General features: G+C 56.5%; 15 protein-coding genes across 15 annotated transcripts; 8 read left to right on the top strand and 7 right to left on the bottom strand.

Moving 5' to 3' along the window:
* Window positions 1-12: 12 nt before the first annotated feature.
* On the top strand, window positions 13-1,153 carry BDY17DRAFT_14766 (uncharacterized protein). Its single transcript, XM_033729593.1, has one exon. The coding sequence runs from the start codon at window positions 266-268 to the stop codon at window positions 1,037-1,039; it is 774 nt and encodes a 257-aa protein (XP_033594187.1). The 5' UTR covers window positions 13-265; the 3' UTR covers window positions 1,040-1,153.
* A 114-nt stretch (window positions 1,154-1,267) lies between these two features.
* On the top strand, window positions 1,268-2,758 carry BDY17DRAFT_320145 (uncharacterized protein; the record flags this gene model as incomplete). The annotated part of the gene is made up of 3 exons (XM_033736395.1): window positions 1,268-1,284; window positions 1,336-1,755; window positions 1,810-2,758. The coding sequence occupies 3 exons, from the start codon at window positions 1,268-1,270 to the stop codon at window positions 2,756-2,758; spliced, it is 1,386 nt and encodes a 461-aa protein (XP_033594186.1).
* A 277-nt stretch (window positions 2,759-3,035) lies between these two features.
* Window positions 3,036-4,831, bottom strand: BDY17DRAFT_314588 (S-adenosyl-L-methionine-dependent methyltransferase; the record flags this gene model as incomplete). Its single annotated transcript, XM_033735833.1, has 3 exons — window positions 3,036-3,078; window positions 3,649-4,541; window positions 4,802-4,831. 3 exons carry the CDS (start codon window positions 4,829-4,831, stop codon window positions 3,036-3,038), a joined length of 966 nt encoding a protein of 321 aa, XP_033594185.1.
* Window positions 4,820-6,560, top strand: BDY17DRAFT_289287 (FAD dependent oxidoreductase). Its single transcript, XM_033732335.1, has one exon. The coding sequence runs from the start codon at window positions 4,997-4,999 to the stop codon at window positions 6,335-6,337; it is 1,341 nt and encodes a 446-aa protein (XP_033594184.1). The 5' UTR covers window positions 4,820-4,996; the 3' UTR covers window positions 6,338-6,560.
* Window positions 6,561-7,043: 483 nt separating this feature from the next.
* Window positions 7,044-7,838, top strand: BDY17DRAFT_306978 (transcription factor TFIID-domain-containing protein; the record flags this gene model as incomplete). The annotated part of the gene is made up of 2 exons (XM_033735079.1): window positions 7,044-7,456; window positions 7,511-7,838. 2 exons carry the CDS (start codon window positions 7,044-7,046, stop codon window positions 7,836-7,838), a joined length of 741 nt encoding a protein of 246 aa, XP_033594183.1.
* A 755-nt stretch (window positions 7,839-8,593) lies between these two features.
* Window positions 8,594-10,532, bottom strand: BDY17DRAFT_244975 (Metallo-dependent phosphatase-like protein; the record flags this gene model as incomplete). Its single annotated transcript, XM_033730587.1, has 2 exons — window positions 8,594-10,348; window positions 10,407-10,532. 2 exons carry the CDS (start codon window positions 10,530-10,532, stop codon window positions 8,594-8,596), a joined length of 1,881 nt encoding a protein of 626 aa, XP_033594182.1.
* A 271-nt stretch (window positions 10,533-10,803) lies between these two features.
* BDY17DRAFT_320140 (uncharacterized protein) lies at window positions 10,804-11,789 on the top strand (the record flags this gene model as incomplete). The annotated part of the gene is made up of 2 exons (XM_033736394.1): window positions 10,804-11,283; window positions 11,604-11,789. 2 exons carry the CDS (start codon window positions 10,804-10,806, stop codon window positions 11,787-11,789), a joined length of 666 nt encoding a protein of 221 aa, XP_033594181.1.
* Window positions 11,790-12,226: 437 nt separating this feature from the next.
* BDY17DRAFT_342340 (profilin) lies at window positions 12,227-13,104 on the bottom strand (the record flags this gene model as incomplete). Its single annotated transcript, XM_033738016.1, has 4 exons — window positions 12,868-13,104; window positions 12,732-12,747; window positions 12,432-12,669; window positions 12,227-12,361 (listed from the first exon to the last, which is right to left on the bottom strand). Exons 1-4 carry the CDS (start codon window positions 12,878-12,880, stop codon window positions 12,227-12,229), a joined length of 402 nt encoding a protein of 133 aa, XP_033594180.1. The 5' UTR covers window positions 12,881-13,104.
* Window positions 13,105-13,540: 436 nt separating this feature from the next.
* On the bottom strand, window positions 13,541-16,694 carry BDY17DRAFT_289279 (uncharacterized protein). Its single transcript, XM_033732334.1, has 2 exons — window positions 15,318-16,694; window positions 13,541-15,265 (listed from the first exon to the last, which is right to left on the bottom strand). Exons 1-2 carry the CDS (start codon window positions 16,565-16,567, stop codon window positions 14,023-14,025), a joined length of 2,493 nt encoding a protein of 830 aa, XP_033594179.1. The 5' UTR covers window positions 16,568-16,694; the 3' UTR covers window positions 13,541-14,022.
* A 185-nt stretch (window positions 16,695-16,879) lies between these two features.
* BDY17DRAFT_289277 (uncharacterized protein) lies at window positions 16,880-17,840 on the bottom strand. Its single transcript, XM_033732333.1, has one exon. It carries the CDS (start codon window positions 17,763-17,765, stop codon window positions 17,088-17,090), a length of 678 nt encoding a protein of 225 aa, XP_033594178.1. The 5' UTR covers window positions 17,766-17,840; the 3' UTR covers window positions 16,880-17,087.
* Window positions 17,841-17,871: 31 nt separating this feature from the next.
* On the top strand, window positions 17,872-19,351 carry BDY17DRAFT_14584 (uncharacterized protein). Its single transcript, XM_033729569.1, has 3 exons — window positions 17,872-19,041; window positions 19,097-19,224; window positions 19,297-19,351. Exons 1-2 carry the CDS (start codon window positions 18,179-18,181, stop codon window positions 19,125-19,127), a joined length of 894 nt encoding a protein of 297 aa, XP_033594177.1. The 5' UTR covers window positions 17,872-18,178; the 3' UTR covers window positions 19,128-19,224; window positions 19,297-19,351.
* Window positions 19,352-19,851: 500 nt separating this feature from the next.
* Window positions 19,852-20,814, bottom strand: BDY17DRAFT_306971 (uncharacterized protein; the record flags this gene model as incomplete). Its single annotated transcript, XM_033735078.1, has 1 exon — window positions 19,852-20,814. The coding sequence occupies one exon, from the start codon at window positions 20,812-20,814 to the stop codon at window positions 19,852-19,854; it is 963 nt and encodes a 320-aa protein (XP_033594176.1).
* Window positions 20,815-20,938: 124 nt separating this feature from the next.
* Window positions 20,939-22,556, bottom strand: BDY17DRAFT_320134 (surface antigen-domain-containing protein; the record flags this gene model as incomplete). The annotated part of the gene is made up of 2 exons (XM_033736393.1): window positions 20,939-22,474; window positions 22,530-22,556. 2 exons carry the CDS (start codon window positions 22,554-22,556, stop codon window positions 20,939-20,941), a joined length of 1,563 nt encoding a protein of 520 aa, XP_033594175.1.
* Window positions 22,557-23,198: 642 nt separating this feature from the next.
* Window positions 23,199-24,468, top strand: BDY17DRAFT_14478 (uncharacterized protein). Its single transcript, XM_033729554.1, has one exon. The coding sequence runs from the start codon at window positions 23,300-23,302 to the stop codon at window positions 24,356-24,358; it is 1,059 nt and encodes a 352-aa protein (XP_033594174.1). The 5' UTR covers window positions 23,199-23,299; the 3' UTR covers window positions 24,359-24,468.
* A 159-nt stretch (window positions 24,469-24,627) lies between these two features.
* On the top strand, window positions 24,628-25,433 carry BDY17DRAFT_306968 (uncharacterized protein; the record flags this gene model as incomplete). The annotated part of the gene is made up of 2 exons (XM_033735077.1): window positions 24,628-24,787; window positions 24,844-25,433. The coding sequence occupies 2 exons, from the start codon at window positions 24,628-24,630 to the stop codon at window positions 25,431-25,433; spliced, it is 750 nt and encodes a 249-aa protein (XP_033594173.1).
* Between the last annotated feature and the right edge of the window lie 83 nt (window positions 25,434-25,516).

The following is a 25,516-nucleotide window of genomic DNA, read 5'->3' as shown; positions in this document are numbered from 1 at the left end:
TCCCATCGCCCTGTTGCCGGGCCATTGGCGGACCTTCGCTTCCAGGCTTGCATAAGACATGCGATGTAGTGACCCCACCGTGTGCACTAGATTGCATAGCAGGCACAAAAGGTGGACTCTACTCTTCCCCGGTGTCGATTAATACATGACGGCGGCGCACTAGATTGTATGCGATGATTGATCGATGATTGATCGCATGATAAGAGCTTGACCGATGCTCCGCTCTGTAGCTGTGTCGGATCCACCTGCTTATCATTGAAGGGGCATGATGTTGATTCGCTGTGCGACATCAGCTGAATCGATGCCTGTCTGGCCCCTTCTGCCTGCTGCAGCCTCGGCGGTGGCCAAATACTTTTGCTGTACTTGTATCTTGTACTTGGGTCTGCGCGGGTACCTACATACAGTATGCCCGCGCCGTCTCGCGTCCTCGAAGGTCATTGGTCGAAAACAAGGTTTGGCTAGGGAGCCTAAGTCATGCAAGCGTGGAAGCGACAGGGAAGATCCACGCCGCAAGACCGGATGCACCTTCCGCCTGGCACCAGGCAGCACGGCAGGAGCAGCTTTCCCTTTCGAGATCCAACGAATCCCAGCGGGCAGCTGCCTTGGGCTTTTCGACGTGTCGCACGGCAACGAGCGAATGGGGATGGAAAGGTATGACTCCGCAGCGTTGGAGGGTGTGTGGATGGTGCGTCGCGTTTGCCCACCTGTCACATTTCGTCGTTGTGCCCGCTTTTATCCGGAATGTGCTGGGCGTCCAAGAGGCGCTTTACGTATGTTTCGCGAAGAAAAAAAGCTTGGGGCGTGGAGCGGCTCTTCCCCGGTTCGTAGCTGCCCATCTTGCGACGCCGGGCCCTCCTTGTGCGACCCGCTGGCTGCATCATCGCCATCACATCCCCAACATCGCTGCTGCCATCCTCGCCACGCTTGCACCTTGCTCCTCATCACCCTCTCATCCCTCGCTTCGACGCCCGCATCACACTTCCGGCGCGCATCACCCTCGCCACCCGCACCGCACGCCGCCCGCTTTGAGTTGCAGTAGCGTGCTGCAACGTGCAAGGCCGACAGCTTCCCTGCCGCTGCATCTAACATTCCTCCCTGACCGCCGCCCGTCGTCGCCCAAGAAACATCGCCGGCCTGTTCGGCTCGCGACATCATCATCATCATCCCCGTCGTCGACTTCATCGTCTTCATCACATGCTCGACTGTCGGCTTCACTGAGCTCACCACCTAACCTGCCTCCACGACTCCTTCTCGCCTCCCTGCAATCATGCCGTACAACACGAGGTCCGTTTCCCGCTCCACCCCTCATCATCACATTCCACTGACCAGGCGCAGACGCAAGAGTCTCTCCCTCGCCGACCTAGGCGTCGTCCTGCCCAAGCGCAGTCGCGCCATCTCCCATCCCTCCCCACCGAGCACCATCGCAGAAGGCGATGAGTCCGAGCGACCCGCGAAGATCTCCAAAAAATCTCATGTCTCCTCCGCCTCGCCCCCGCCGCGGGCGTCCGCACGAGGCGCCATGAGTCCACCGAAAGCGATGACGGTCAGGATAAAGGATGAGAATCCAAAGCAAGAGCTTTCGCCGCCTCCATCGCCGACCACCGAAGGTTTCGCACCAACAAAGGTCAATCTGGAAGGGGTGTCAGATGATATCGTCGTGGCGACGATTCAGCAGCTGGAAGAGACGGGCAACCGACCCATCTTCGTCCGCGAACTCGCCGCGCTCTTGCCGGCCAAGCTCCATTCCGTTGAGAAGTATGCGCCGTCCGACGTCCATCGTGCTGCGAACTGTGCTGACATTCTTCGAAGATCCGCCAATCCATGCGCGCTCATCTCCTCCCGACTCACCGCATACCTGCATCGAGCCTGGCCGACTATCAGTCCGTGTCCGCTCGCCAAAGATCTTTCGCCCGTCCATCCGCGCCGCTTGTACTTCTACCTCACCACCATGCCTAAGCAACCCGTTCCGCTAGCCATGGATCCCATCTTGAAACCTCACCGCATCATCTCCCCGTCCCTCTCCTCCGCCTCCGCAGCGGATGAAGACGACGAGCAATACAACCGAGCTCGGCAAGCACTCTCGCCCTCCCCTGAGGTCGACCTGTCCACTCCCGAACTCGACAACGAAGACACCGAGCACCCACCAACCCCCGGCGCGCCCTTCTCCGCCCGCAACTCCGTCTCGCGATCGCGCGCCGCTTCGAACTCCGATCTTACCCGCCACCGAAGGGCAGGTAGCCCTCCCCTGGAACGTGAAGAGCGTGACTTCAAGCAGACCGCCAATGCGCTGCACGAGCAGGCGCTGCAAAGGCGCAACAGCCAACAAAGCCACTCCACCAACCCGACCAGCCCTCACGCCTCCTCTTCTGGCGCCGACGGCGAAGAAGAGCCAACCGTGAGCATGAGCATCGAGGAGGACTCGGAGGAAAGCCGGGCGCGCAAGACAAGCGAGGACGCCGCCGCCCTCTTCGGTCAAGCCGACCACCTCAAACCCCTAGGACCGCACTCCGTCCTCTTCAGCAGCCCCCTTCTCGGACCCCAGAATGCGCTTCGCATCGACACCGGCTCCCTCCACAGCAAATCCGAGAAAGCTGACGAACCGATGGAGAATCTGAATCTGGATCAGCACCGCGCCACTACCACCGCCGTGGTCTCTTCCAAGGATGACGTCGTCGAAGTGATGCTCGATTGGGACGATCTGCAGAGCCCGGAGAACGTGGAGATGGCTGAGCTGGAGGATATGTTTGATTCGTATTGATCTTGGGGGATTCGCTTAGGTGGCCCACTCGACTCATATGGCGCGCTCTCGAGTGTGCCTGTCGACGCTCCTCTGGAGTTTGGTTTGCGTTTTGCTTCTGTTTGTTCTGTGAGAATTAGAAACATGTGACGGCCGAGAAAGATTGTGAGAATGAGAAAAGGGAGGGGGCAACAAAGAACGAAGTGTGTTGTATTATTAGAATGAACGTCCGAGGTGGGCCTGAGGTGCTGAGGATGAAGAGCGCCGGCTTGGATCTCGGAGGTATATGTATGATTAGCTAGCTGGTGCTGACCGTTTGCGAGATGGATGCTGACTCTCTGCTGTGCGGAGGTGGCTCCTTTTGAGCATTCGGTTGGCGCCGGAGGCATTATGAGACTGTTGTATCATTATCCAAATCACTGCGCTGTGATGCTCCTCTCACTCGATGCCCGAGGGTAGTCGTTGCCTGGTAGTGACACGTCAGCACTCCTTGATCACTATCACGAGTATAGAAAGAGGTGTAGAGTATAAGTGCAATCATCAGTCGAAGAAATCGTATCATTCAATGAGCCCGCGAGGACTCTCCGCCCCGTCTTGAAACATATTTTGATTTTTGTGTGTCATCAAGGTGCTGAGGGAGTGGGATAAGGGAAATGCGCAGCTCCGATACGTACCCAAGAGACCCTGGTGGTGTTGGCTGATGGTGTCAGAAGTGGGACATTCGGGTATCAGAGAAGGATGAGTGATTCTCTTGTTTTGGACATTGCTCTCGTCATCCAAGTCCCAGCCAGCTCCGCCAGCTCTCTTTCGGAGCGGCAGCAGCTTGCAAGTCAGCCGGAAGTCTAGCACCCCGGTTCTTCTCCGCCTCTTGCGCCCGCTTCACAAGTTCCGGATGAGGCCGTAATTCGTACACCCACGTCGTGCCGACATGGTGTCGCTTCTCGCTCACCACCTGCAGCCCCGCGCGCTTGGCCGCGTCTTGCACCAGCGCGCCAATGTCGCGGTTGAACCAGCAGCCGTGGATTTCGGCGTGCCTCTGCGCCGCGCCGTCGAGGATGTTGTTGAGCCATGTGCGGTAGCTGCGGCCGTGCTCGAGCAGGAGGATGCGCGCTTCCGGGTTGGCGAGGTTGAGGTGCCGGATCATGTTGGAGAGCAGGGCCTCTGGGGCGGGCGTGCTGCAGAGGCCCATGGTTTGGATGATGGTGTCGTATGCGCGTCCATTGGGCGCAGGCGGCATGGGTTCTAGCGCCGAGCTCGTGAGGAAGCGAACGGCCAGGCCGGGCTTAAATGGCTGCTCTCGCAGCGTGGACGGCGTGGACATGGTCGACCCGTACAGCACATTCCACTTCTTCTTGCACACCTCGATCATCGGCGGGCTGAGATCGACAAACGTGAGACTCTCAATCGCCGACTCCGCCCCAACGTCGTAGTACCCCAAATTCCGCCCGGTGCCACAGCTGACCTCCAGTACATGTCCGACGCATTGCTGCGCGAGTTTTTTGCGCATCCGATTGATGCCCATCAGCACTTCTGAGACGCCGACTTCGCTGTCGAAGTTGTCCGCTGTTTCGTCGTAGCGTTTCGACACATCTTGCTGCTGTGCGATGTTGGATATGGCGGGGTTGGTGCAGGGTCGCCGGGCGGAGACGATCAGTAGGCTGATGTACAGGCCGATGCCGCCGGCGGTGATGCTCAGGAGGACCCATGGGAGCGCTCGTGTTCTTGCGAAGGGGGATGATGGTGGTGGTTGTTGTCTCACTTGTTGCTTTGCGGGGAAAGTGGTTGGACGGAGGGTGGATTGAGGCTTTGCATATCGGCGATGTTGGGAATTGCAGGGGCGGGGCGCCCTGCGCAGCGAGGATGCTACATGTCGGGCATGAGATGAGCGTAGCATGAGCGTCGCTACGAGTGCTCTTCAATCTCTGTTTGAACGTAGGCGGCCGAGTATGTGATGTCGATGAAATGGACGACACGAAGACGTGTGGGAATTTCGACGTGACGTCGAGGCATGGGCCAATCATGAGCAAGACCATATCCAGTCAGCATCCTTCAGCCGACATGGACCTGACCAGACGAGTTTCTTTCCATTTCCATGCTGCACGACTCCACTCCTGCGCCCTATGGTTTTACATCTTTACACGACTTAAGGATATTAAACCGACCGCCTTGGTCATGTCAATCGCTTCATTCATCGCAGCATCTCCGAGTCAATAAATTGCTCCCCTTCGTCCAGGGTATCATTCATCAGTGCCAACCAACATGTCCAGCATTCCCTCTTCAATCCTAATCGTCGGATCGGGAGTCTTCGGCCTAGGGACGGCGTATGCCCTCACACAAAGGCCAGAATTCAAAGACACTAAAATCACTCTACTCGAACGCCTTCAATTCCCCGCTCACGATGCATCATCCGTCGACTCATCCCGCATCATCCGCGCCGACTATCCCGATGCCGCATACTCGCGACTCGCAGCTGAAGCACTGCAGATCTGGCGAGGAGACTTTGGTGCTGACGGCAGGTACAATGAGTCCGGCCTCTGCATCGTGCTCGGCAAATCAGACTCGGAGCTGGGCAAGGCGTACATGGAAGGCTCGCTGAAGAATGTGCAGGAGAAACTTGGGTTGAAGGTGGGGCGTAGGGAGGAAGGAGGGCAATTGACTGTCTTGGAGAATGAAGCTGCTGTCAAGGAGATTCTGGGCAGTATGGGGGGCGAGGTGGGCCAGAGCGGCTATGTGAATTGGACGTCGGGGTGGGCGAATGCGGAGGCGGGACTGACGCATATGCGAAAGCTGGCAGAGGCGACGGGGAGGATCGAGTTTCGAACTGCAGAGATCAAGCGGCTCTTGTTCGAAGATGGTAGCGCGGTGGAAGGTGCGGAGCTCGTGGATGGACAAACAGTCAAGGCAGACTTGACCATCCTGGCAACCGGAGCGTGGAGTCCGAAGTTCATCGATCTCCGTGGCATCGCGAGTGCTTCCGGACAGGTGCTATCCTACTTCAAAGTCTCCAAAGAGGAGCAAGCACGGCTCGGGGGAAATCCAGCATTGTTGGACGAGAGCTACGGCTTCTACATCATCCCGCCCCTCGAGGGCGAGTTGAAGATTGCCAGGCATGGATATGGCTACGCCAACTTACAGACAATCCCGCATCCTGAGCGGCCCGACTCTGGTGAAACTATCATAGTCAGCCTGCCTCGGACGAAAGAAGATGTCCATGGACTGGGCGTTCCTCCCGAGGCAGAGCAAGGCTGCCGCGAGTTTGTCGCAAGTCGCATACCAGATCTCGCCGACCGGCCTTTCTCCAAGACGAGGATCTGCTGGTATACCGATACGCCCAATAGTGACTGGTTGATTGATCATCATCCGAAGTACAACGGACTATTCGTGGCCACCGGGGGATCTGGCCATGGATACAAATTCCTCCCGGTGATTGGCGAGAGAGTGGTCGATGTCTTGTTGAGGCAGGATAGAGATGAGCTTGGAGCAGAGCTGAGGAAGAAATGGAAGTGGCCAGAGAAGAGACATGCTTCTGATCACATCTGGACAGACGACTGGAGAGGTGGACGAAAGGGAATGATTCTGGATGAGGAGTTTGCAAAGTGAGAGAAATGTAAAATGATTCGGGATCTACCGTGGAGAAAGGGAGCCGACTATTTGTCGTCGATATCAAAGTGATGTATCGCAAGTAGTGAAGTGATGGATGCGAGGCTGAAGTGAATGTACCGTTCGTCTCGTGAATGCACGTCGGCTGCGGCTCGGCCCGCTGCGGACACGTTGACTCTGCGGCAACCGAAGCGCCAAGCCTCCGTGCCCCCCTTTATATTGGCAAAGTTTTCTTCACCACCACACTTGCACCTCTTCATCCCCGGCACGCACGAGCCACATCGACCTCATCACCCCCATCATCAACCACCGCTCCTCCCACCGTCCCAGAGGAGTGTGCTCCGGTTTTTGAGTGCCGCGCTCCCTCACACGAGGAGTCTGCCGAGCGGCACCGCGGTCGCGCAAGGTCTTATCGCCCGCGTCGCCTTCCTCCAACGGCGGGGAGGACACTGGTTTCATCACTTCCGACCACCTGTCCATCACTCCGCCATCCGTCCGACGTCCTTGCAGTGCTCTTCGGTGGTCGCGAGACGACGGCGGCTGGGCCGAGAGAGGGTGGGCTGGTAGTAGGCATCGGAAGGCGCGAGAGTTCGGCTTCAAGAGTACACAACCACAGGCAACGCCGAAGTTGGTACCCTCTGTCATTCTCCTGCGTGCGCTTGCGCGTCATGGTAGAAACGGCATATTGACTTTTGTCATCTAGGCCATGGAAGCAGTTGTGCAGCTTTCCAACCCCACTACGCCGCTTGAGGCCAGCCGCTGGCACTCGACGATGGCCGTCGACATCAACGGCGCTGCGCCTGGCGCGGTCAACGGCGACTCCACACAGACCCCACCCACAGCCGCAAACGGCGCTGCGAAAGACGGCGCGCAAAAGCCTGATGGGCAAGACACGGGGAATGTGTCGGGCATCGTGCCTGTGCTGCAGAACGTCGTGGCCACCGTCAACCTCGACTGCCGTCTCGATCTCAAGACCATCGCGCTCCATGCCCGCAACGCCGAATACAACCCCAAGCGTTTCGCTGCGGTCATCATGCGTATTCGTGAGCCCAAGACTACCGCCTTGATCTTTGCGAGTGGCAAGATGGTTGTGACGGGCGCCAAGTCCGAGGACGACAGGTATGCTTTTGCAGAAGCCTGTCCGTTGCATCTGTAGCTGACTTGTCTGTGCAGCAAACTCGCCGCACGAAAGTACGCGCGAATCATCCAGAAGCTGGGCTTCGCCGCCCGCTTCACGGATTTCAAGATCCAAAACATCGTCGGCTCTTGCGACGTCAAGTTCCCCATCCGCCTCGAAGGCCTCGCCAGCCGGCATCACATGTTCAGCTCCTACGAGCCCGAACTCTTCCCCGGTCTCATCTACCGCATGATGAAGCCCAAGATTGTCCTGCTCATCTTCGTCTCCGGCAAGATCGTGCTCACCGGCGCGAAAGTCCGTGAGGAGATCTACCAGGCTTTCAACCTCGTGTATCCCGTGCTTGCGGACTTCCGGAAAGCGTAATTGCTGCACGGATGGCAGGGATGAGGGGAGATTGTGGCGACTAGGAGCAACACACTCGAGCATGGGTTTCCAAGGAGTTCAAGGACATGCACATGAGAATCATCTTTCTCGGTTGGGCTCGGGGATGGTGTTGAATGTGCTTGCTTGCTTGCAACTCGGAGATTACGGGCCAAGATGCTCGAAAGCATCAGACTGGGACTTTTTGCGGAGTGGGCAAGATTTCGGGGGTTGGTGCATGAATAGGGAAAGGTTATGGTAGAGTCAGAATGCTTCATTGCTTCATCTGGCTTGATCCCTCGCCCTCCTTTGGCCTCATAGCCAGACGACTGTTGCTGCGGTCTATCTGCTTTGCCCTTTGCCTGCACCCTGCACCCTCCGCCCGACCTTGCCTTCGTTGCGTTGCGTGCTTCTTCTTTGCTGAATCGAAGCCCTCCACCATGTGCGCGCGCCCAGAGTGACTTTGAAGACACGGCGGACAGACGGGCGCCTTGTACGTTATTGTTATAACACAACCTTCCGACTGTATAACATTATGAGAATTGTATATTGAAAGGTCATGAACGCAATGTCATCCAGCACTATACGCTACCAGACCATCGTTACGAAGGATTAAACAACGAGTCTGCATGAGGTGAGGCGCATTAGTCGAAACAAAGATTTGATCAACACATCATCAAATCATCAATGACCACGATCACAACTTCATACTACTGGCGACCCAATCGTCCAACTCTACAAACAACAACACGAAAAGACTACTCCTCACATTGCCAATTCTCCCCGACCCAATCCTTAATCACATCCGTCATACTCTTCCCCTCGAGCGCCGACCGCGTATTCTCCACCCCATAGCTAACGCCCAAATACTGCAAAGCCAGCAGGACCCAGCCCTGCACGAATTCGTTGTAAATGAGATCGACGCTCTCCGGCGTGCTGTCGGCAGAAGAAGAGAACCCAATCTCCGAGCCGACGCAATTGGGCACGGCGTAGAATTTAATGGGCTGGTGGATTGTGTCGTCGCCGCCGTCGCCTGCGTCGTCGCGGGTCGTGTAGCCGGGAACTTGTGGCTCGTCTTTGTCTTTGTCTTTGTTGGCGTTGAGGAAAGGGATTTGTTCGTCGCTTTTCACGGATGGGAAGGTCTGTGTCGTTGGTACGCCGCTCTGCGCGACTTGCGGCAAATGCGGGACCAGATCGTCAATTCGATGCTTGCCACAACCTGGCTGGTCGCTGACGAAACTCAGCAGATCCTTCAATGGAATTGGTCCTTCGTTATTCAACGTTTTGAGCACCTTGCTCGCAGCTCCGTAAGGAACATTTTGAAGTTTTCGGAAGCCGCTCTTGAACGGACAGAGGAGGTAAGTGGCGTCCGTGGTGAAGGGCCCGCGGAAGATATCGAAGCGTAGAGCGCCGGAATTGGTGATGACAATGGCCGGGTTGGAAGAGGAGTTGGAATCGCCAAAGGTGTCGGGGAGTACTTCGTCTGCAAGCCAGGTGAGGAGGCTGTCATTGGAAGGGTAAGGGGCGCGGTTGAGCCAGAGATCGTGCGGTGCACAGCCGAACGTTTGATCGAGTTTCAGTTCGCTGCGGGCATCTTTGATTTGTTTCGAGACGTTGCGGCCGAGCTCGGTGTCGAAGGTGGATTTGTTGGTGGCGGAGTGGTGGTGCAGAGAGTAGAGGTTGTTGTCGATGTACATCCGCTTATACGTTGGATTCTTGCGTGTGCTGACCGCAACATCCTTCCCGCTCGAGCTGAGGCCCGAGATTGACAGGAAGCCGATCGTCTCCATGTAGCGTCCGCTCTCGATGCCATAGGCGCTGTCTTCCCATCTCCGGTAATCGCGGATGTGCGTGTGTCCTCCGAAGAACACGATTGGAGTGTCCCATTTGACATCGCGGATGGCCTTGTATACGGCGTCGAACTCCTGGGTGTTTCGCACTGGCACGTGTCCAGCAACAAGAAAGAGATCCACCCCCATCTCGCGGATCGCATCCTGGAACCAGGCTTCCTTGACGGTATCTTCAACCCGCTGAACAAAAGTGTTGTCTGCATTTCCGCTGAAGTCAAACAAGAATCCAAATGCCAGCACTCGGATTCCCTGGTTCTTCGTCTTGAACTTGCGAAACCTCTTCGCAAGGGGCACTAGCTTCCCATCTTTCGGATTCCGCACGTCGACATTCGACGCAATATACGCATCCTGAAGCCCCGGAACTACATCATCGTATTCCCTCAGACTCGTGGTGTTGATGTACAGCTCGTGATTCCCCACCGTCACTACATCGAACTTTTGCTGCTTGACAATGTCGAAGGTATATTTGCCTGGCGGCTTGCTGGTGTCGTAGAGGCCGTTGCCTTCGACTCGATCACCGGTATCAATGAGGAGCAGATCGGAGCCATCCGCATCGGCGCGGGCGTGGAGGTGCTGTGCGAAGGAGATGTAGTCGCCCCAATCGGCGGAGTATTGGGGTTCACGGAGATGGCCGGCGTGCCAGCCGTGGGTATCTGTGGTGTGCTATCCATCGTAGTGATTAGTGGATACCTTGAGAGTACATAGGGTGGATGCATCTTACGAGAAAGTTAAGCTTGCCCCATGGGAGCTCGCGGAGAGGTGCTTCGACGGAGGAGGGCGCAGAGGGTTGTTTAGAAGCGGCGAGATGGGTGAATGCGAGGAGTAGAACAATGCGATCCCACAACATCTTGTTTACAAATCGACTAAATGTGTAGGCGTAGGAGGGCGACGGACTCGCGACAAGATGGATTGTGAGTCGAGGGGCACGAAGGCTGGGGAAGCGCTTACATGACGTTGCTGCGATGCACGGTCTAGTCCCGAATAGGAAGCGCAAGCTGCGACGCGCTTCTCCAAATTCCAAACCTTAATTTTCCTCCAACTTCCATGCCCAAAACAACCACTTCTTCTGTCTGCCGTCATCACCTCGCTGTGGCAGCAGCGACCCCGTCACAATCGCCATGTCCTCACCCGCGCGTGACCGCTCCGTCACCCTCCAAGACGAGCCCCCGCGCTCTGCATCTCGCGGCCGCTCACGCACCCCCGCCGACGCTGCCCTCAATGGAAACACCCACAACTCCCGCCCCACCGCGCGCTCGCGCTCTCGCTCACCTTCGCGCGCCCGCACCCGAAGCAGAAGTCGCAGCGCCGCCTACCGCGCCCGCTCCTACTCGCGCTCCCCATCCCACTCCCGCTCCCGCTCTCCCTCCATCCCGCGCAGCGCCAAAATCGTCATCGAGAAGCTCACCAAAAACGTCAACGCCAACCACCTGCGCGAAATCTTCGCCACCTACGGCCCCATCTCCGACCTCGAAATGCCCATGAACAAACCCTTCCTCACCAATCGCGGCATCGCGTACATCCTCTACACCGCGCCGAACTACGCCGAAGCGGCGATCGCGCACATGCACGAGGCGCAACTGGATGGCGCAGAAATTAGTGTAAGTATCGTTCTTCCCCGTCGCAGATTCAGTCGTAGTCCGCCAGCGAGGAGGCCGCCGCCGGACAGATTTGGGGAGCCCCATCGTTTCAGAGAGGGAGGGGCAGGCAGGGGTGGAGGAGGTGCACGTGGGGGTATTCCGCCGCCTGATCGCGCGTATGGTCGTCCTATACCGCCGAGGGCATCGCCGGGTTACGGAAGGGGTGGGAGGAGTCCGCCTCGAGGACCACCGGGATCATGGCGTGGAGGCAGAGGGGGTGGCAGCGGCGGAGGGTATCGGGACAGGAACTACGAGGACAGGAACGTGTACCGGCCGCGCAGTCGATCGCCGAGTCGAAGCCCACCGAGGAGAGGCAGGGGGAGGAGTCCAAGTTACTCGAGTCGCAGTCGGAGTCGGAGTCGGTCGCCGCCGCGAAGGAGGGAGGCGAGTCCGCCGCGCAGAGGAGGGAGGAGGAGCCCGAGCTACGACAGCTACAGCAGTCGGAGTCGCAGCCGGAGCCGGGATAGGGGGAGAGGCAGACGGTAGGAGGACTATGACTTTGCCTGAGGACGGAATGAACGCTACGCACGAGGAGGGGAGCGACAAAGGGAGAGTCAATGCTCAACCGCATGGGTCGGTCAGAGACATTGGCGACACGAAGACACGAAGGAAAAGAGTCTGGCCTGCGAGCACTTGGCTAGATTCAGGAAATTCGAGACACTACTCGAGCTCAGCTCAAGCGAATAAGTCGAAAAGAGAAAAGCAAATACCACCACCACTTCTCTTCCCCTCCGCCAGAAGAAGAGAAACTCAAGAAGAAAAAGACTTGCAACGCCCCCTCCGTAACACTGCAAACCATCGTATAATGATTTGATCAGATGTCTATGCACATATCCGCTGTGTTTTCAATGCTCGGCCCTCTTCAGCTTTCGCTCTTCCCACCTCACCAGCCTCTCCGGAAAGCTCAATATCCCGCTTTGATGAGGTAGTCGCCTAGCTGCTCGACCGTATTCGCCGCCGCGCCAGGCTGTACGTGCTCCGGGTAGTGCGTGACGAGCAGAGCCTGCGTAGTCTTGACAATAACCACGCCTTCTCGACCCTGTAATCCCACAGCATCAGCGAAATCCCCCAAAAATCCCTCAGAAAAAAGAGTCTAAGATGCAACCCACCTTCTTCCCATAAATACTCCGATCGTCGGCTTTGAGCACGACGAACCGCTCGCCCGCAATGTGCAAGCCGGAGCTCTGCACCTGCTTCACGCCCTGCGCGTCGCCCTTGTCCTTGTACGCCGCCACGACGGCCTGCATCTCGCCCGGCGTGACGGTGAAGGCGGGCGACGTGGCCCACACGCTGTTGCCCTCGCTATTGAAGATTGCCGCGCGGTCGAGGTTGCCGGTGCCGACGAGGCTGGTGGTGGGGAGGGGGTGTTAGTGGGAGGGGATGATGGAGGAGGGGAGGAGGGGTGGTACCTTGTGTCGATGTAGGCTGTGAGAAGACATATGTTAGTTTGGGTATTCTACATGCCGACAGCAGAGCGAGAGAGATGCAGCATCTTCTCCGACTCCCCAGCTGGCTGCCATGAGGGAGAGTACTGGACTGCCATACCTTGCCAAGACATGATCGATGAATCGTGAGGTGAGGAAAGCAGCGGGGTAGAAGCAATCCGACGTTCGAAGATGGGTGGGGAGAAGTTGGAATTGAACACGAGATGTGCGTAGTGTGGTTGGGCAAACGGGGAAGTTTTTGACGTGCGACACGCCGGACGGGTTGCTTTTAAGTTGAGTGTGACGTTGCCGGGCGGCACGAGCTCGCATTCGGCGTCGGAGCGGGACGCTTCACGTGCGCAGGGGAAGTGATGGATATTTATGTCTCCGCCGATTGTTTGCTTTTCTTTTTGCTGGATCTTGGCAATTGACAATACAAACGAAGTAATACCTCCCATTGTCGATGCCTGCCAGCCTCATGCCACTTCGACACGCACATTCCTCTCCGATCCTCCGCCAAGCAGCAAAGAAGTCGATGAGAAAAGACCCCTCTCAAGCGCCGAAGCAGCGAGAGGGGCAGTAAGGTAGGAATGGCCTGCGCTTTGCAAACGGCATCAGCAGCAGCAGTGATAGCAGCAGGCATTCATTCCGAATTCGCGAGGATGTGAATCCAAGCGATGTTGTAGCCCACAGTAGATCAAGAAGACCAGAGATTGCTGTTTGCCATCCGCTGCAGTTAGTGCAAATCGTTAGTAGCTCAACGTCACAGCCCACCTGTTGTCAGAAGGTGAAAAGGGAGGGTGAATACTTTCATTTCTCAATCGACAGCAAGCAAGCAAACAGCCTGCCGTCTCGCTCGCGTTGCGGCGATGTCATTCCTTTCGTAGTAGTAGTACAGGGGTATCTCTGGTGGTCAAAAGAAAGAAGCAGCCACCCATCAGAAGCGCGTTGAGCAATCTCCTTACCGCGGTGACAACCATGCGCCCCTCACTTGGCCGACTTTGCTGCCTTTTTTTCAGCCTTCGCCTTGGCCGCCTGCTGCTTTCTGGCGGCGGTCTCGGCTGGAAGCACTTGCTTGCTCAACTTGGTGACATCACCGTGGCTCATCTCAGCTGGAATCTCTCCCTTGAACATTGGATGGTTCTTCTTGAATTTTTCCGCACGCTTCGCGCGCCTGTGTGCGAGTCTTGCCTTGTTGACAGCCTTTGATGCTCTGTGGCCCGTCAGTATCCACTACTACCTTGAGTACGGGTCACACGGGGGTATCGCGATGCTTCTACAACCACGAGGGACGAGGTGGGAGGTCCACATACTTTGTCCTGGTCTTCGCATGCTTGGCCCCGGGTTGCTTCGAGTGAACCAGGGACTGATCAGGTTTGCCAGGTACGTTCGGCGCCGGGCCTTGCTGCGGTTGAGTTTGCACCTTCGGAGCCTGCGCAGCCTTCTGCGGAGCATTCGCCGCAGGCTTTTTTGCCTTGGCCTTGTCCTTGGCGGCCGGCTGCAGAAGCATCGCCGACGGCGGCGGCGGGCTGACAGGGTGTCCACGATGCAGCAGACTCAGCTTGTTACGCTGATGCATGAACGAAGAGTAGTTTCCACCCAGAATACACTCCAGCATGCTGCCCTGGAAAACCTGTCCGGCCTCGATCTGCGCGACATGCTGGGCAAGGGCGGCATGTGCGCTGCGGAAGACGGCAAACACGTCGCCGATCAGTCGAGATCCACCCGAAATGTCGTTCGTGGGTTTGTTGGGGTCGGCAATGGTGAGACCTGATGCGTTCTGCTTCGGCATGGGATCGTACATCTTGTCAAAGTAGCGGATCGGGTTTGTCATGTCGATGCCGGTGCTGAACGTGTTGAACTTGTTGCCATAGAAATCGAGAAACGTCAGGAGCAGGTGCCCGTAACGACAGTCGGGGTTGGGGGGCGACGCTTCCGGCAGCAACTCCAGCATACTCACGACCAAACAAATGATCGAAAAGCCACCGATGCCGCCGGTGAAGACCTCGTTCAAACCACGCATCGCCACCAGCTGTTTGATCAACACGACCAACACAGGCATGGCAGGGTATTGGGCCTTCCAGTATTGAAAGGTGTCGTTTGCGATGAGCCCAGTATTGTTCTCGAATGAAATGTCGACTTTGATGCCGGTGCGCTGGTCGACGTACTTGATGATTGGCACTTTGGCTCGGGTGATGGGAGTCGAAGTTCCCGGGGCAGCGATGCCAACGTTTGACAGGTAGCGACTGAGCTTGTGCATTTTGCCTCCCGACTGGCAGTAAGACTTGATACCCCTGTTCATGTAGCCGGGGGAAACTGCCACAAGGTCCATGTCGGCAGTGGGGAGGTACAGGCCGGCCGCGAATGAGCCAAAGCAGCGGACTTCAACGTCCTTACCGCCATCGCCGTGCATATGGCGGATGGACTGCTGTACCCGCACAATGAGGTCTCGACGGACAGCCTCTTCGTAGCCGTGCGGACGGACAAAGTCGAAGAAATCACAGATTTCCAAGTGAAGGCTGCATCACAATTAGTAATGGTACTAACAAACGTCACCGCGGCTACACTTACCGAGTGATAGCATTAGAGGTGGTGGAGTGATCGGTGATATACCAGGGCGCAGCATTGATACCGTCTGCCACCCACTCTGGCAGGACTGAGCCGACTCCGACCGACTGCTGCTCACCGCGCTTTCTCTTCTTGCCTTTGCTCTGCTCAACAAGGTTGGCCGCGATCTCTTCGTCGGTGGGCATAATGAGGCCGTATGGAGGGGGAGGCGGTGGGCCCACCGGGTCATCCATGCTGCGTGTGCGAGGACGGTGGCCAGCTGACGTTGATGTCTGTGGGTGAAGGTTGGAAGTGCCGTTTGCAATTTGAAGTGACGCCTGGTTGTGGTTCGGGAGCTCCCGCATTGAGGCAGGTGCGGAAGGCGCATATCTTGGCGGAAGGGGCTGACGTGCGTCTGTGACAAGACTCACCTCACCGTCCTCCGATCCCTCATCGTCGTCGTCGAATGAAATGAAATCGATGTTGCTCTTCACCGCGTTGCCAGAGTCATGTTTCGACGCGGCATCGACCTTGGCCTTGCGTATGACTTTCACAATGTCCTTCTTTGGGCCACCCGCGGCGTCAGGAGGTGGCAGGGAGGTATACGGGTCGGGGTTCGACCACTTTGGTACCGTCGGCTCAGCTTCAGACGCAGCCATCTTGATACGCTTGGCACGCGATTCTCCGCCATCATCAGAGTCTTGCGTGAGATCGACAACGTCTACTTCACCATTCTCTTCGTCGCCCGAGTTCAGCTCCATGAAACTGACGTGACCCTCCGTGTTCATGCCATGCAACTGCTCCGGCGTGCTCCCGCCATGCACCTTGTTCAAAATGTCGCGTGTGTGAGGTTTGCGGCTCCGAAATCCGCCGCGGCCACGATCGCCACCACGTCCTCGAGCTCCGTCATTGCGCCCTCTTGGGCCACGCTGGCCCGGGGCTCGGCGGTTGTCATGTTTGGGGGGTGGATGATAGCGATCTGGTGACGGGAAACGGGGTGCTCCGGGAGCTCGGAAGGAAAAGGTGTCTTGCGGACGCTCTGGTCGAAAGGAATCTCTTGATGCGGCGCCATGAAAGGTGTAACCGCTGTCGTATCGATCATAGCTTGAGTCAGGTCTTCCTCCACCGTAGGGAGGAGGCGGCGGCGGGGGCGATCTTCTCTGTCCACCATATCGGTCGTACTGTGCAGGATAGTCAAAGTACGCGTCGCGGTGATCACGAGGCTCGTAGGAGGGCCGTGAGCTGCGGTAGTTGGGTTCATAGCGGTCGGCCATGATGACGTGCGATGAAAAGTCTCGACAATCTCAAACAAGAAAGGGAGAGAGAACGAAATGCCACCAGGGATCCGAAAACGCCGAATTACACGCCCGCCATGAGTACACGAAGGGAAACGGAGGGCTGTGAGAAGTGGAATGAAAATGTCGAAATGGAAGCGACGCTTGCGGCTTAGGTAAGGCACGCCGGCCAGATTGGCGCTTGGACCAACAGCTACATTACATCATTGGCCTGACCACCGTAGGTGAAGGTATTCAATCGAATGGTCCTAAGACATGGGTAGTTGAGATAAAACAGATAGACGAAGAGTATGATGATTTATGGCGTCCTTGATACAGTCTCAATCTTGCGCAGCTGCAACTGCTCTCAAACCGAGACGTGAGGCCAAGGCATTCAGACTGACAGTCCTGGAGCCTTTCAAGATATGTCGCGATGCCCAAGAATGCAGAACTTGTTTGCGGCAATCACCCATCTATAGCCATTGAGTACTCTAGATTAGCATCGAAGATGTTCCTCAGCTCATGAAACTCGACAAGGCGACGTCTCCACTCTTGTATCTTGCGGAGTCTCGGTAGAAACAGATTTGGACGCCAGCTGCAGATGCAGCTCCTTCGAACGATCATGTACACCCTCCAGAAGCGTGGCCAGATCCCCCAAAGTCATACCATCGGGCTCAGCTGGGCGACTTGTGATCTCTTCGTAATACGCGTCGAGGCAATAAACGCGGATCGGCACGTCCACCGACACCGGGAATCTCGCCAGCTTCATCCTCCTCCACGAGCCATCCACGACATCCCCAAAAATGCGTCGATTCGACCTGACTCCGAAGGCGGTCCGAGAATTCGCGATATGAGCTTCGGAGGGGAGTTTCAGGGAGACATGGACGATGATCTTCCAATGCGTGCCGCCGTTCCGAGGTGACTTTGGCGCAAGACATTCGACGCGATACGTGAAAGGGCGGAACTCGAGGTGCGACGTGTAGAGTAGGGGGTTCGGCACTCGAGGCTTGGTGTACTCCACGGGATGGTGGATGATGTCCATCCTGCGAAGGAGGATGGTCGAGCCATTGATTGTAGTATGGAAGCTCCGATTGACGCGCTGCAGTCGGAAGAGGTCTCTTGATGTCAGATTACATCGCGAGTCGACCAGGATCTGCTCCCAGATCTCATTGGGTAGTCTATCCGCTGCTGATGGCATTTTGATGTGAATGGACAGTTTTGTTGGAGTCGTGAAACCGAGACGAGGTCTATTCTCGTCTTATCGATAGTGCGATGCAGGTGCGTTGGTTGGCCAAATGAAGATCACCCCATGGGGATGCCCGCGCTAGTCCAGCCACGAGGCCCAGTGGCGCCTAAGCCGTATAAAACAAACGGTGACTCTTCTGCTGCTCTTCTTCCTTCTTCACCGCTGCTGGCAATATTACAAGGCCCTCACATGCTTCGTTTGAAGTGGTGAGTCCTTGTCCGGGCGCGTCCGATCCAAAAGCTCTCACGCTTTATTCACTCTTTTACCCTCCCCTCCGCCCAGCCCATCTCTCGTTTGGGAAAGCAAACAATCGCCAACTTCGAGACATCACGGAGCGCATTCCCGGATCTCTCGCCGTCGCAGCCATGTTCAAAAGAAGCTTCCATGCCTTCTCAAAGGACAGAGTTGAGAAGGCGAAGATCCCCAAGCGCTCGTTTCGCGATGTCACGAGACAGAGGATGCGCGAGGCTCTGAACAACCCGGCAATCTCCCTCGACGCATCGCCTTCAATGAGCGATGCCTCGCCCAAGGTCAACTCGTCAATCGTCACGATTGCCGTGGGCAGGGACAAGAGGCTGTTCGCCGCGCATGAAGACGTGCTCTCCCGCTCGCCTTGGTTCGCCGAGAAGTGTCGTGAGCACTTCTTCGAGCCCTCGGGCAAGCGTTTCGACCTTCCCGACGAGGAGCCGGAGATCTTCTCGGCCGTGTTGGAGTTCCTCTACAAAGGCGACTACACTCCCCGCCTCCTGCACGACAGGAAGCGCGGCACGTGGTCGCTGGAGGGTGCGACATTCACCGCCGAAGATCTGACCACCACCCCTCGATCCGACCGTACCGCCGCCACTCCGAAAAAGTTCGTCGGCTTCAACGAGTCCGCGACAATCTTCCATTCCGGGGTAGGCGACTATGTCCTCCGGGATACCGTCGTCTACTGCACTGCCTTGCGCTTCGGCCTGCCCGAGTTGCAACGCCTTGCTCTTCGTAAGCAAGGCTTGCAATCCGGCATCGACGTGGCGACCATCCTGCGCAGTGCACGCTTTGCGTATGCAAACACGCCCGCCAGCGACTCGAGGCTCCGCGCTCACTACCTCGCCCTCATCATTCGCAGCCGCAAGGTCTTCAAGAGAAGCGGCACGATGCAGATGGAGATGGAGAAGGGTGGCACGCAACTGTTCTTTGATTTGTATGTTGCGCTGTGTAATCACATCGACGATCTTATGGAGATAGGGTAGGTGGAGCATCTCTTGTGTCTTGCGCTGTTTATACTAATGATTTCCAAATAGCCAAGGTCGATCTCCAGTCGTCGATACGTGACGAACACAACACAACAAGACATCAATGCAGCTCGGAGCACCGAAACGAAATTGGGAACCCACTCATCTCACTCCTTTACACCACCATAATTCAGCAAGCAACGTTGCTCTTCAGACTGTCAGACTGCTCCGAGCTAGCATAGCTCTCTCACCACTCCTGTCGGCGCAAGGGTTATCGACTTCTCTCAGCATTATTCACAGACTGGAAACCCACGCACACTCGTTGAATGGTGGCTTCAAGGATATCAGCAGAAGACTGGACTCCACTCTCACTTTCCGTTTCGGAGCACGCAAAGAGAACAAGAATGGACATGTGTGTGTGTCTTTTTGCCCCTGCTCCAGTGGTCTTTCTCCTATCTCCTCTTCGCTGAGAAGTGATGGAGAAAGACCACAATCACCAGCACCAAGCGACTGCCTTCGCAATCTCTTTGGTTCGGCTTTTGATTCTCGACATCAAACAGATTGTCGACCCCTTCCGCCACAGGACTCGCTCTGGCGAAGGTGCTTTCCGTCTCGTCCTTCCCGCCCACAGGCTGGTGCGAGAAGGATAAGGTGGGAAGCACGACTTTTTGGCCTCGACGCTTTTCTTTCCTTTCCTTTCGGGGAGGATCTTGCGAAACCTCCACTCAGAATGTTACCTGCGGATGTTGGTAGTGTTAGGTAGACTGAGCAATGTGAACCGTCGGCCACGAATTTCTCTCTGGTTTTCTTTCGTTATGAATATATTATGATCCCAGTAGAATATCGAGTTCCTGCCCCTCCCTCTCACGCACAAACCGCCACACCCTATCCATAAACTCACTCACCGCCCTCTCGCGACCCGTAGGCTCCCGCTCCGGCACCCCCTCCCTCAAATACGCCACCTCAGGCAGCGCCTCCCCAGGCAAACTCCACCTCACCACACACCCCCTCGGCACATTCGCCTCCACCCGTCTCATCTTCCCACACAAGCGGCGCAAATGCGGCACCTCGCCCTCCCTCAAAAGCCGCACCCACTCCCCATCCCCCACCTCCCGCAACACCAGCACGCCCTCATCCAACGGCCCGATAAAAATATCCCGTAAACTCACACTCACTTCCTCCAGCGCTTCGCACTCGGCTAAGAACCCGCTGATATTCCCCGCCGCGAACCACGAGAGGAACTCCTCGATGTTATCGAGGTAGGCGCACCAGACTTCCACCATGACTTTGCGAGTGAGCACGCGCCGGATCCATTTGTCGGCGAAAGAGGCTGCTGCGGGCTGCGGAGGCGGAGTGGTGAAGTGCGTTTGCACGTGGAAGGCGAGTTCGCTGACTAGACTGCCTCGCCGGGTTTTGGCTGCGGGCTCGAGGTCGAAGTACAGGGCTGTGTGGGAGTAGAGGAGCGGAGCGGCTTCTGTGAAGATTTGGCGGGATGTGGCTAGCCAGTGCAGGTTGGACTGCGTGGAGAGGAGGTTGAGGAAGTGGGGGGTTGTTGGCAGGCAGAGGGCGTAGATTTGGAGACGGAGTTCTGTAGGCAGGCGGGCGAGTTGGCCCAAGCCGGAGGAAGATGACTCGTCCATGTGCTGGGTATTTCGGGTTTGGTTTTCTGGGGCTGGGAGGAGTAGAAATGATGGTGTTCTTTGGAGATGGATGCTTGGGTGGATGAGGTGACGTTCTCCATATTTATCTGAATGGGCGATGATGTGCTCTGCGAGTTGGCACGCCATTTGAACCTGCCACAGAACGACGAGATGGGCATAGAACGGCTCTATAAAGTATTCCCTTGCTTGCAGACGAGGATGATGTCTTGCATGTGTCTTGCCATTGCATACTATACACCTTTACCACAATCTATAAGAAAGTCAAGCCCACCCCAAAACTCAACCCCTTCCGCCCCTCTTCTCCCTTCCTCACAACCAGCGGTAAGCTGAAATTGACCTCGAACCGCGCCGCCGGATGCGCATATACAAGCCCAATGCCCGCCGCACAGCTGGGCAGGCCATTGAAAAGCTCAGCAACAGTCTGCCGCACGCTGCGCGCCACCTCGCTGGAATCCATTGCCTGGTCTTTGCTGTCTCCTTTGCGGGTATCGTTCAGCGCGAGCAGGCGACCACCGTTGATGAATGCTTGTAAGCGGAGGGGAGTGTCTTTGCCTGTGCGTGGCAGCGGGAAGTAGAGCGAGGCGCCTCCGGCGGCGTAGACGTCTCCTCCCACCGAGTCTTCGCCGTCGTGAGGACCGAGTCCATTGAGACGGAAGCCACGGACGTCGGTTGGCCCGCCGAGTTGGAAGCGATCGTTGAGACGGCTCTGGGATGGACTGCTTTCACCAGCTAGGGTCAGAGGGAAGAGCAGACCGCCTCGAAGGCCGGCGGTGAAGGAGATGCCGGAGTCGCCTTTGATTCCAGGAACTGGAACCGGCAGGGCGACTTGAGAGTCCATTTCGAACTTGCCAAATGCCACGTCACCTGCCAATGGGCCGAGGCCGGCAATCTCGGAAATGGTCTTGAATAAGTAACCTCTGCTGGGCATCATTGGGATGTCTCTGGTATCATTCGTCCAAGTGTGCGTGATGCTGGACTTAAAGCTGTCGCCGGCATCCGTTCGAACCGTCGGGCTCGCCTTCTCCGCCAGACCCGTGATCTGTCGCCAGAAGCCGGAGTAGGTGAAGTCGTGACGGTGACCCGGCCTCGTCTGCCATAAGATTCTTGTGCTCCCTCCCTTCAGCGCTTCTTCGTGTGAAGCCCACGGTTTGAGGGTACTGCTCGCTTGGCCACCAATCTCCCACCTCAGATCGGGATTGGAGAAAATGGGAGTGTCGTAGTAGGCATTGTATGCGCTCCTCGTGCGTGTGCCGAGACTGGCATTGGCATTGAGACTCTCCGCGCCACCGAACAAATTGCGCAGGACGACATTCAAATACGCGCTGCCTTCTAATGTCCCCGCTTCCGTGCCTGTGCGGATGGTGTACCTCCCTCTTTCCCTCACCGTCACAAAGACGTTATGATCAGTTGGCGTCGAGGTAGCCTCCGTCTGATCAGGTCGGTCGATGTAGGTGCTGATGGGTTGATGGAAGATATCAAGACGATTGAGCTTGTCAACTGCAGTGCCGATCTCGGTGAGAGCATCGCGAAGAGTGTAGGGGCCGGCCCCGGGCTGGTTTCGGTCGAGGAGGGGTTGGAAGATGCGCTGCAGGAAGGAGTGGCGGGTGTTGTTGGCGCCGATGACGCGGACGGAGGAGACGGTTACCGGTCTGGAGGAGTTGATGTCGATGAGCTCACTCTCCCGTTGCCGCGCCTTCTCGGACTGGCCTTGGATTCGTTCAGTGACGGCATTTTCGCGTTCGGCGAGGACTTTGGGATCCAAGGGTTGGCGAAGTTGCGCAAAGATCTGGGCATGTCAGATGAGAGTACGGGGTATTAGAGGATTGCGGGACTGGTCTTACGCTGTCATCGAGCGGCGATGAGGCCATTGCCTGTTATACAGTCATCTGAAGCAGGGAGGATGTCTGTTCCCAAGTTTCCCACCGCGAGCAGTTGAAGCTTCAGAGCTTGGATCCGGTGTGCGTAGATATCGGACCGGCTGCATATATGAGCACGGTATGCCTTACCTTCAGTCTCGCCTCAACTCCATCTTCACTCCACCACCGCAACCGAAACACTTTTCAGCGTTTCTTTGCCCTTTCTCATGTCATCGTTGCCATGTATAGAAGACTTGACGCGCACGTACAACATGACGTCGGTTCTCGTCATGCTACACTGGCGGTTTGAGCTGCTTTCTTTGTTCCGCCTTCACATTCCTGATCGTCATCCCCATCGACCGCATGCAGCAAGCCATCAAAGACCTCGTCTGGAGTGACGCGGCGGCTCGGGCCTATGGCCGTGGAGATCGAGTATACTGGTGTATTTATCCTAATCACGATCTCCAACAATGCTTGTACGACGAATGCCAGCTGAAGACGTCTGACCAAACACAAAGGCCACTGCCGGTATAGGTACCCAAGCGGAGACATGACGCACCCGGCACAATGGATCTCAGCTACCACGGAGTGGCTTAGATAAGTACGATCGTGCGGATGAGGTGTTTCAATTGTTTCTTCACTCTCTCAACCTTGCACTTTACAGCGTATCTCGATTCTGCGCATTCGTTCTTACTTATCTGCATTCCTGGCGATCTGCTACACAGTGCAAGTGTAGAAGAACTCCATCAGCGATCATGAACGCAAAGACCAACAAACAGCTCCATTGGAGCCAGCGAGTCGCCCTCGTCCGCCACAATCTCCACTCTGCCAGCCGCAGCGGCGACTTCCACTTCTTCAAAGCTCTCCAGGCGAACGGCTTCACTGAGGGTACCAATCATGTGGCTACTTTGGTCGAAGAAATCGGGGACGACGCGGATGTTGTTCTCGCAGCCATGGACGACCTGAACTCCGGCTTGGCTTACAGCCACCAAGACGCCTTCAAAAGCGTTTACGACAATCTCAAGGATGGCTTGCGCGAGGGTGACATGCCGACAATCAAATTCAGCCTCTATGTCGACATCGCCATTCAGAAGAGTGTAGCCGACATGGCCATTGACAAAATGGCCTCGTCAGCTTTGGCTTTGGTCCAACAACAGCCTGTCTCCGCCCAAGAAGCCGCCGCCAACATCTGGATCACCGGTGCTACGGTGGTCGCGGACTGTCTGGAGGTCTCGCTCAAAGAAATGGACAGCATCGAAAGCAAAATGGACGACTTTATCCGCCTCGAAGCCAGCTGGAATACCGTCAAGGCCTCGGCCATCTGCGCCGTGACCGTCCTGAAAGGCATCTTCCATCTCATGGACTCCAGCAGCCCCCAAGACACGCCCAAATCCCAACGATCCTCCAGCATCGTGAGTGCAAGCGGTGTCATGCTCCGTCGCTTGTCCAACGCCTTCGCCGGCTCCACCACTAGCAGCAGCAGGAATTCCAGCGTGGTCTCTACGCACGCACCAGTGACGGGCGCGCACGCCGGGAACTCCTCGCTCAGCTCCAACAGCAACGGGCCTGTCTACTGTACTCCAAACTACATGCGCGGCAGTGGCAGCTCGACTCAGAGCTTCCCGAGCAGCACCGAGTTCAAGCAGCACAGACTCGACACCATCCCTCATACGCCTGGCTCTGGGCCGGCTGTGGACGATCACCCGGATCCGTTTGATACCAGCGTGCCTCTACCTGAGTTGCCGGCGATGCCCGTTGCTCCGCTGCCGACGATGAGTCTGGAGCCGAGAATGTTTGTTCAGACTGCTTTCTAAGGGGGAATCACGTCAGAGTGGATTGGATGGGGGGATGCAAGGTCATTCGTTCATGCCGAAAAGTCTACACATGCTTTCATATATGATCGTTTCATAAGCACACATCTCAATGTAACGCAAATTTACAATGACAATCAACTCCGCCCAATGCTGCCGCGTTTGCATCTCGAATTTCAACTTGTTTAACTCTCGACCTTGTCAATTACACGAACTTTAGATACATCAACACTTCTTCTCAACTCTGCGCCATTCAAACGAGGAAATCTTCAATGGCGCCCAACATATCCATCCGCGAATACATCCGCTGGCTCCCAGACGAAGCAAGCGAACCCACCAGCACTTTCGTCCTCACCTCCGCCGAAAACAGATTCGTCGACATCCGCATCCTCAAAGCCACAAACGACTCTCAACCGCACACCCAAACAGAAAGTAAGTACCATTCAGGGCTTCTGCTATAATGACTAGGCACAAGCTAAACAACCCAGCCGTCCTCCCCTTCACCCGTCTCGACTGGGCTTTCGCCGGCACATCGTCAAGTTCCATCCGGTCAGATCCCAACGACTCTGGCAAACAAATCGTGCACTCGCAATGGCGCCACTGGGTCGATTCTCGCAGTGCGCATGCCGAGGAGATCGTGGATGAAGGCGACATGTTTCCTCAGCTGGACGGGACAACGCTGGAAAGTGGAGCAATGGTCAATCCTGCTACAGGACGCTTGACGCAGTACGAGGAGTGTTGGAGGGATGTGGAGGCTGTTGCTACTGAGGCTACTGGCACTGCTGATGGAGAGGGCAAGGCGATGTGTGCTGTGCTTGTACTGCATGATGATGTTAATGGAGCGCGAGGGGTGGTTGTGAGGGTTGGGCAGTTTGTCCAGGGCATTCTCAGGGTGGGAGGATCTGTGAGTTTGGAGAGATGGGCTTGGATGAGGGATGGAGGGTGGATACGGGAGGTGAAGATGGGGGATATGTGGTTGCCTTGTGGTGTGGTGATGGAGGGGGAACGGGTGAGGCTTGGAGGGGAGGTGAAGTATGGGGATTTCGCGTGGAAGGTGGTGGAATTGGGGGAGGTATAGCTAATCGATCAGATTGCATTGCTTTGAGCGAGTTCCCATGCTACCTTAGCCGTTTCGTCAAAAGATGGTTGATAGAGACCGAG

Source organism: Neohortaea acidophila (assembly GCF_010093505.1).
Source record: "Neohortaea acidophila strain CBS 113389 unplaced genomic scaffold BDY17scaffold_1, whole genome shotgun sequence".
Lineage (NCBI taxonomy): Eukaryota > Fungi > Ascomycota > Dothideomycetes > Mycosphaerellales > Teratosphaeriaceae > Neohortaea > Neohortaea acidophila.
This window is presented reverse-complemented; position numbering and strand designations above follow the sequence as displayed.

Bases quoted from the DNA above. Each gene is read 5' to 3' on its own strand.
- BDY17DRAFT_14766 (XM_033729593.1), top strand. From the start codon at position 266: ATGATGTTGATTCGCTGTGCGACATCAGCTGAATCGATGCCTGTCTGG.
- BDY17DRAFT_289279 (XM_033732334.1), bottom strand. From the start codon at position 16,567: ATGGCCGACCGCTATGAACCCAACTACCGCAGCTCACGGCCCTCCTAC. The intron at 15,266-15,317 runs GTAAGTGTAGCC...ATTGTGATGCAG, and splicing joins ACCTCTAATGCTATCACTCG to CCTTCACTTGGAAATCTGTG.
- BDY17DRAFT_14478 (XM_033729554.1), top strand. From the start codon at position 23,300: ATGAACGCAAAGACCAACAAACAGCTCCATTGGAGCCAGCGAGTCGCC.
- BDY17DRAFT_14584 (XM_033729569.1), top strand. From the start codon at position 18,179: ATGTTCAAAAGAAGCTTCCATGCCTTCTCAAAGGACAGAGTTGAGAAG. The intron at 19,042-19,096 runs GTAGGTGGAGCA...ATTTCCAAATAG, and splicing joins GACGATCTTATGGAGATAGG to CCAAGGTCGATCTCCAGTCG.
- BDY17DRAFT_289277 (XM_033732333.1), bottom strand. From the start codon at position 17,765: ATGCCATCAGCAGCGGATAGACTACCCAATGAGATCTGGGAGCAGATC.
- BDY17DRAFT_289287 (XM_033732335.1), top strand. From the start codon at position 4,997: ATGTCCAGCATTCCCTCTTCAATCCTAATCGTCGGATCGGGAGTCTTC.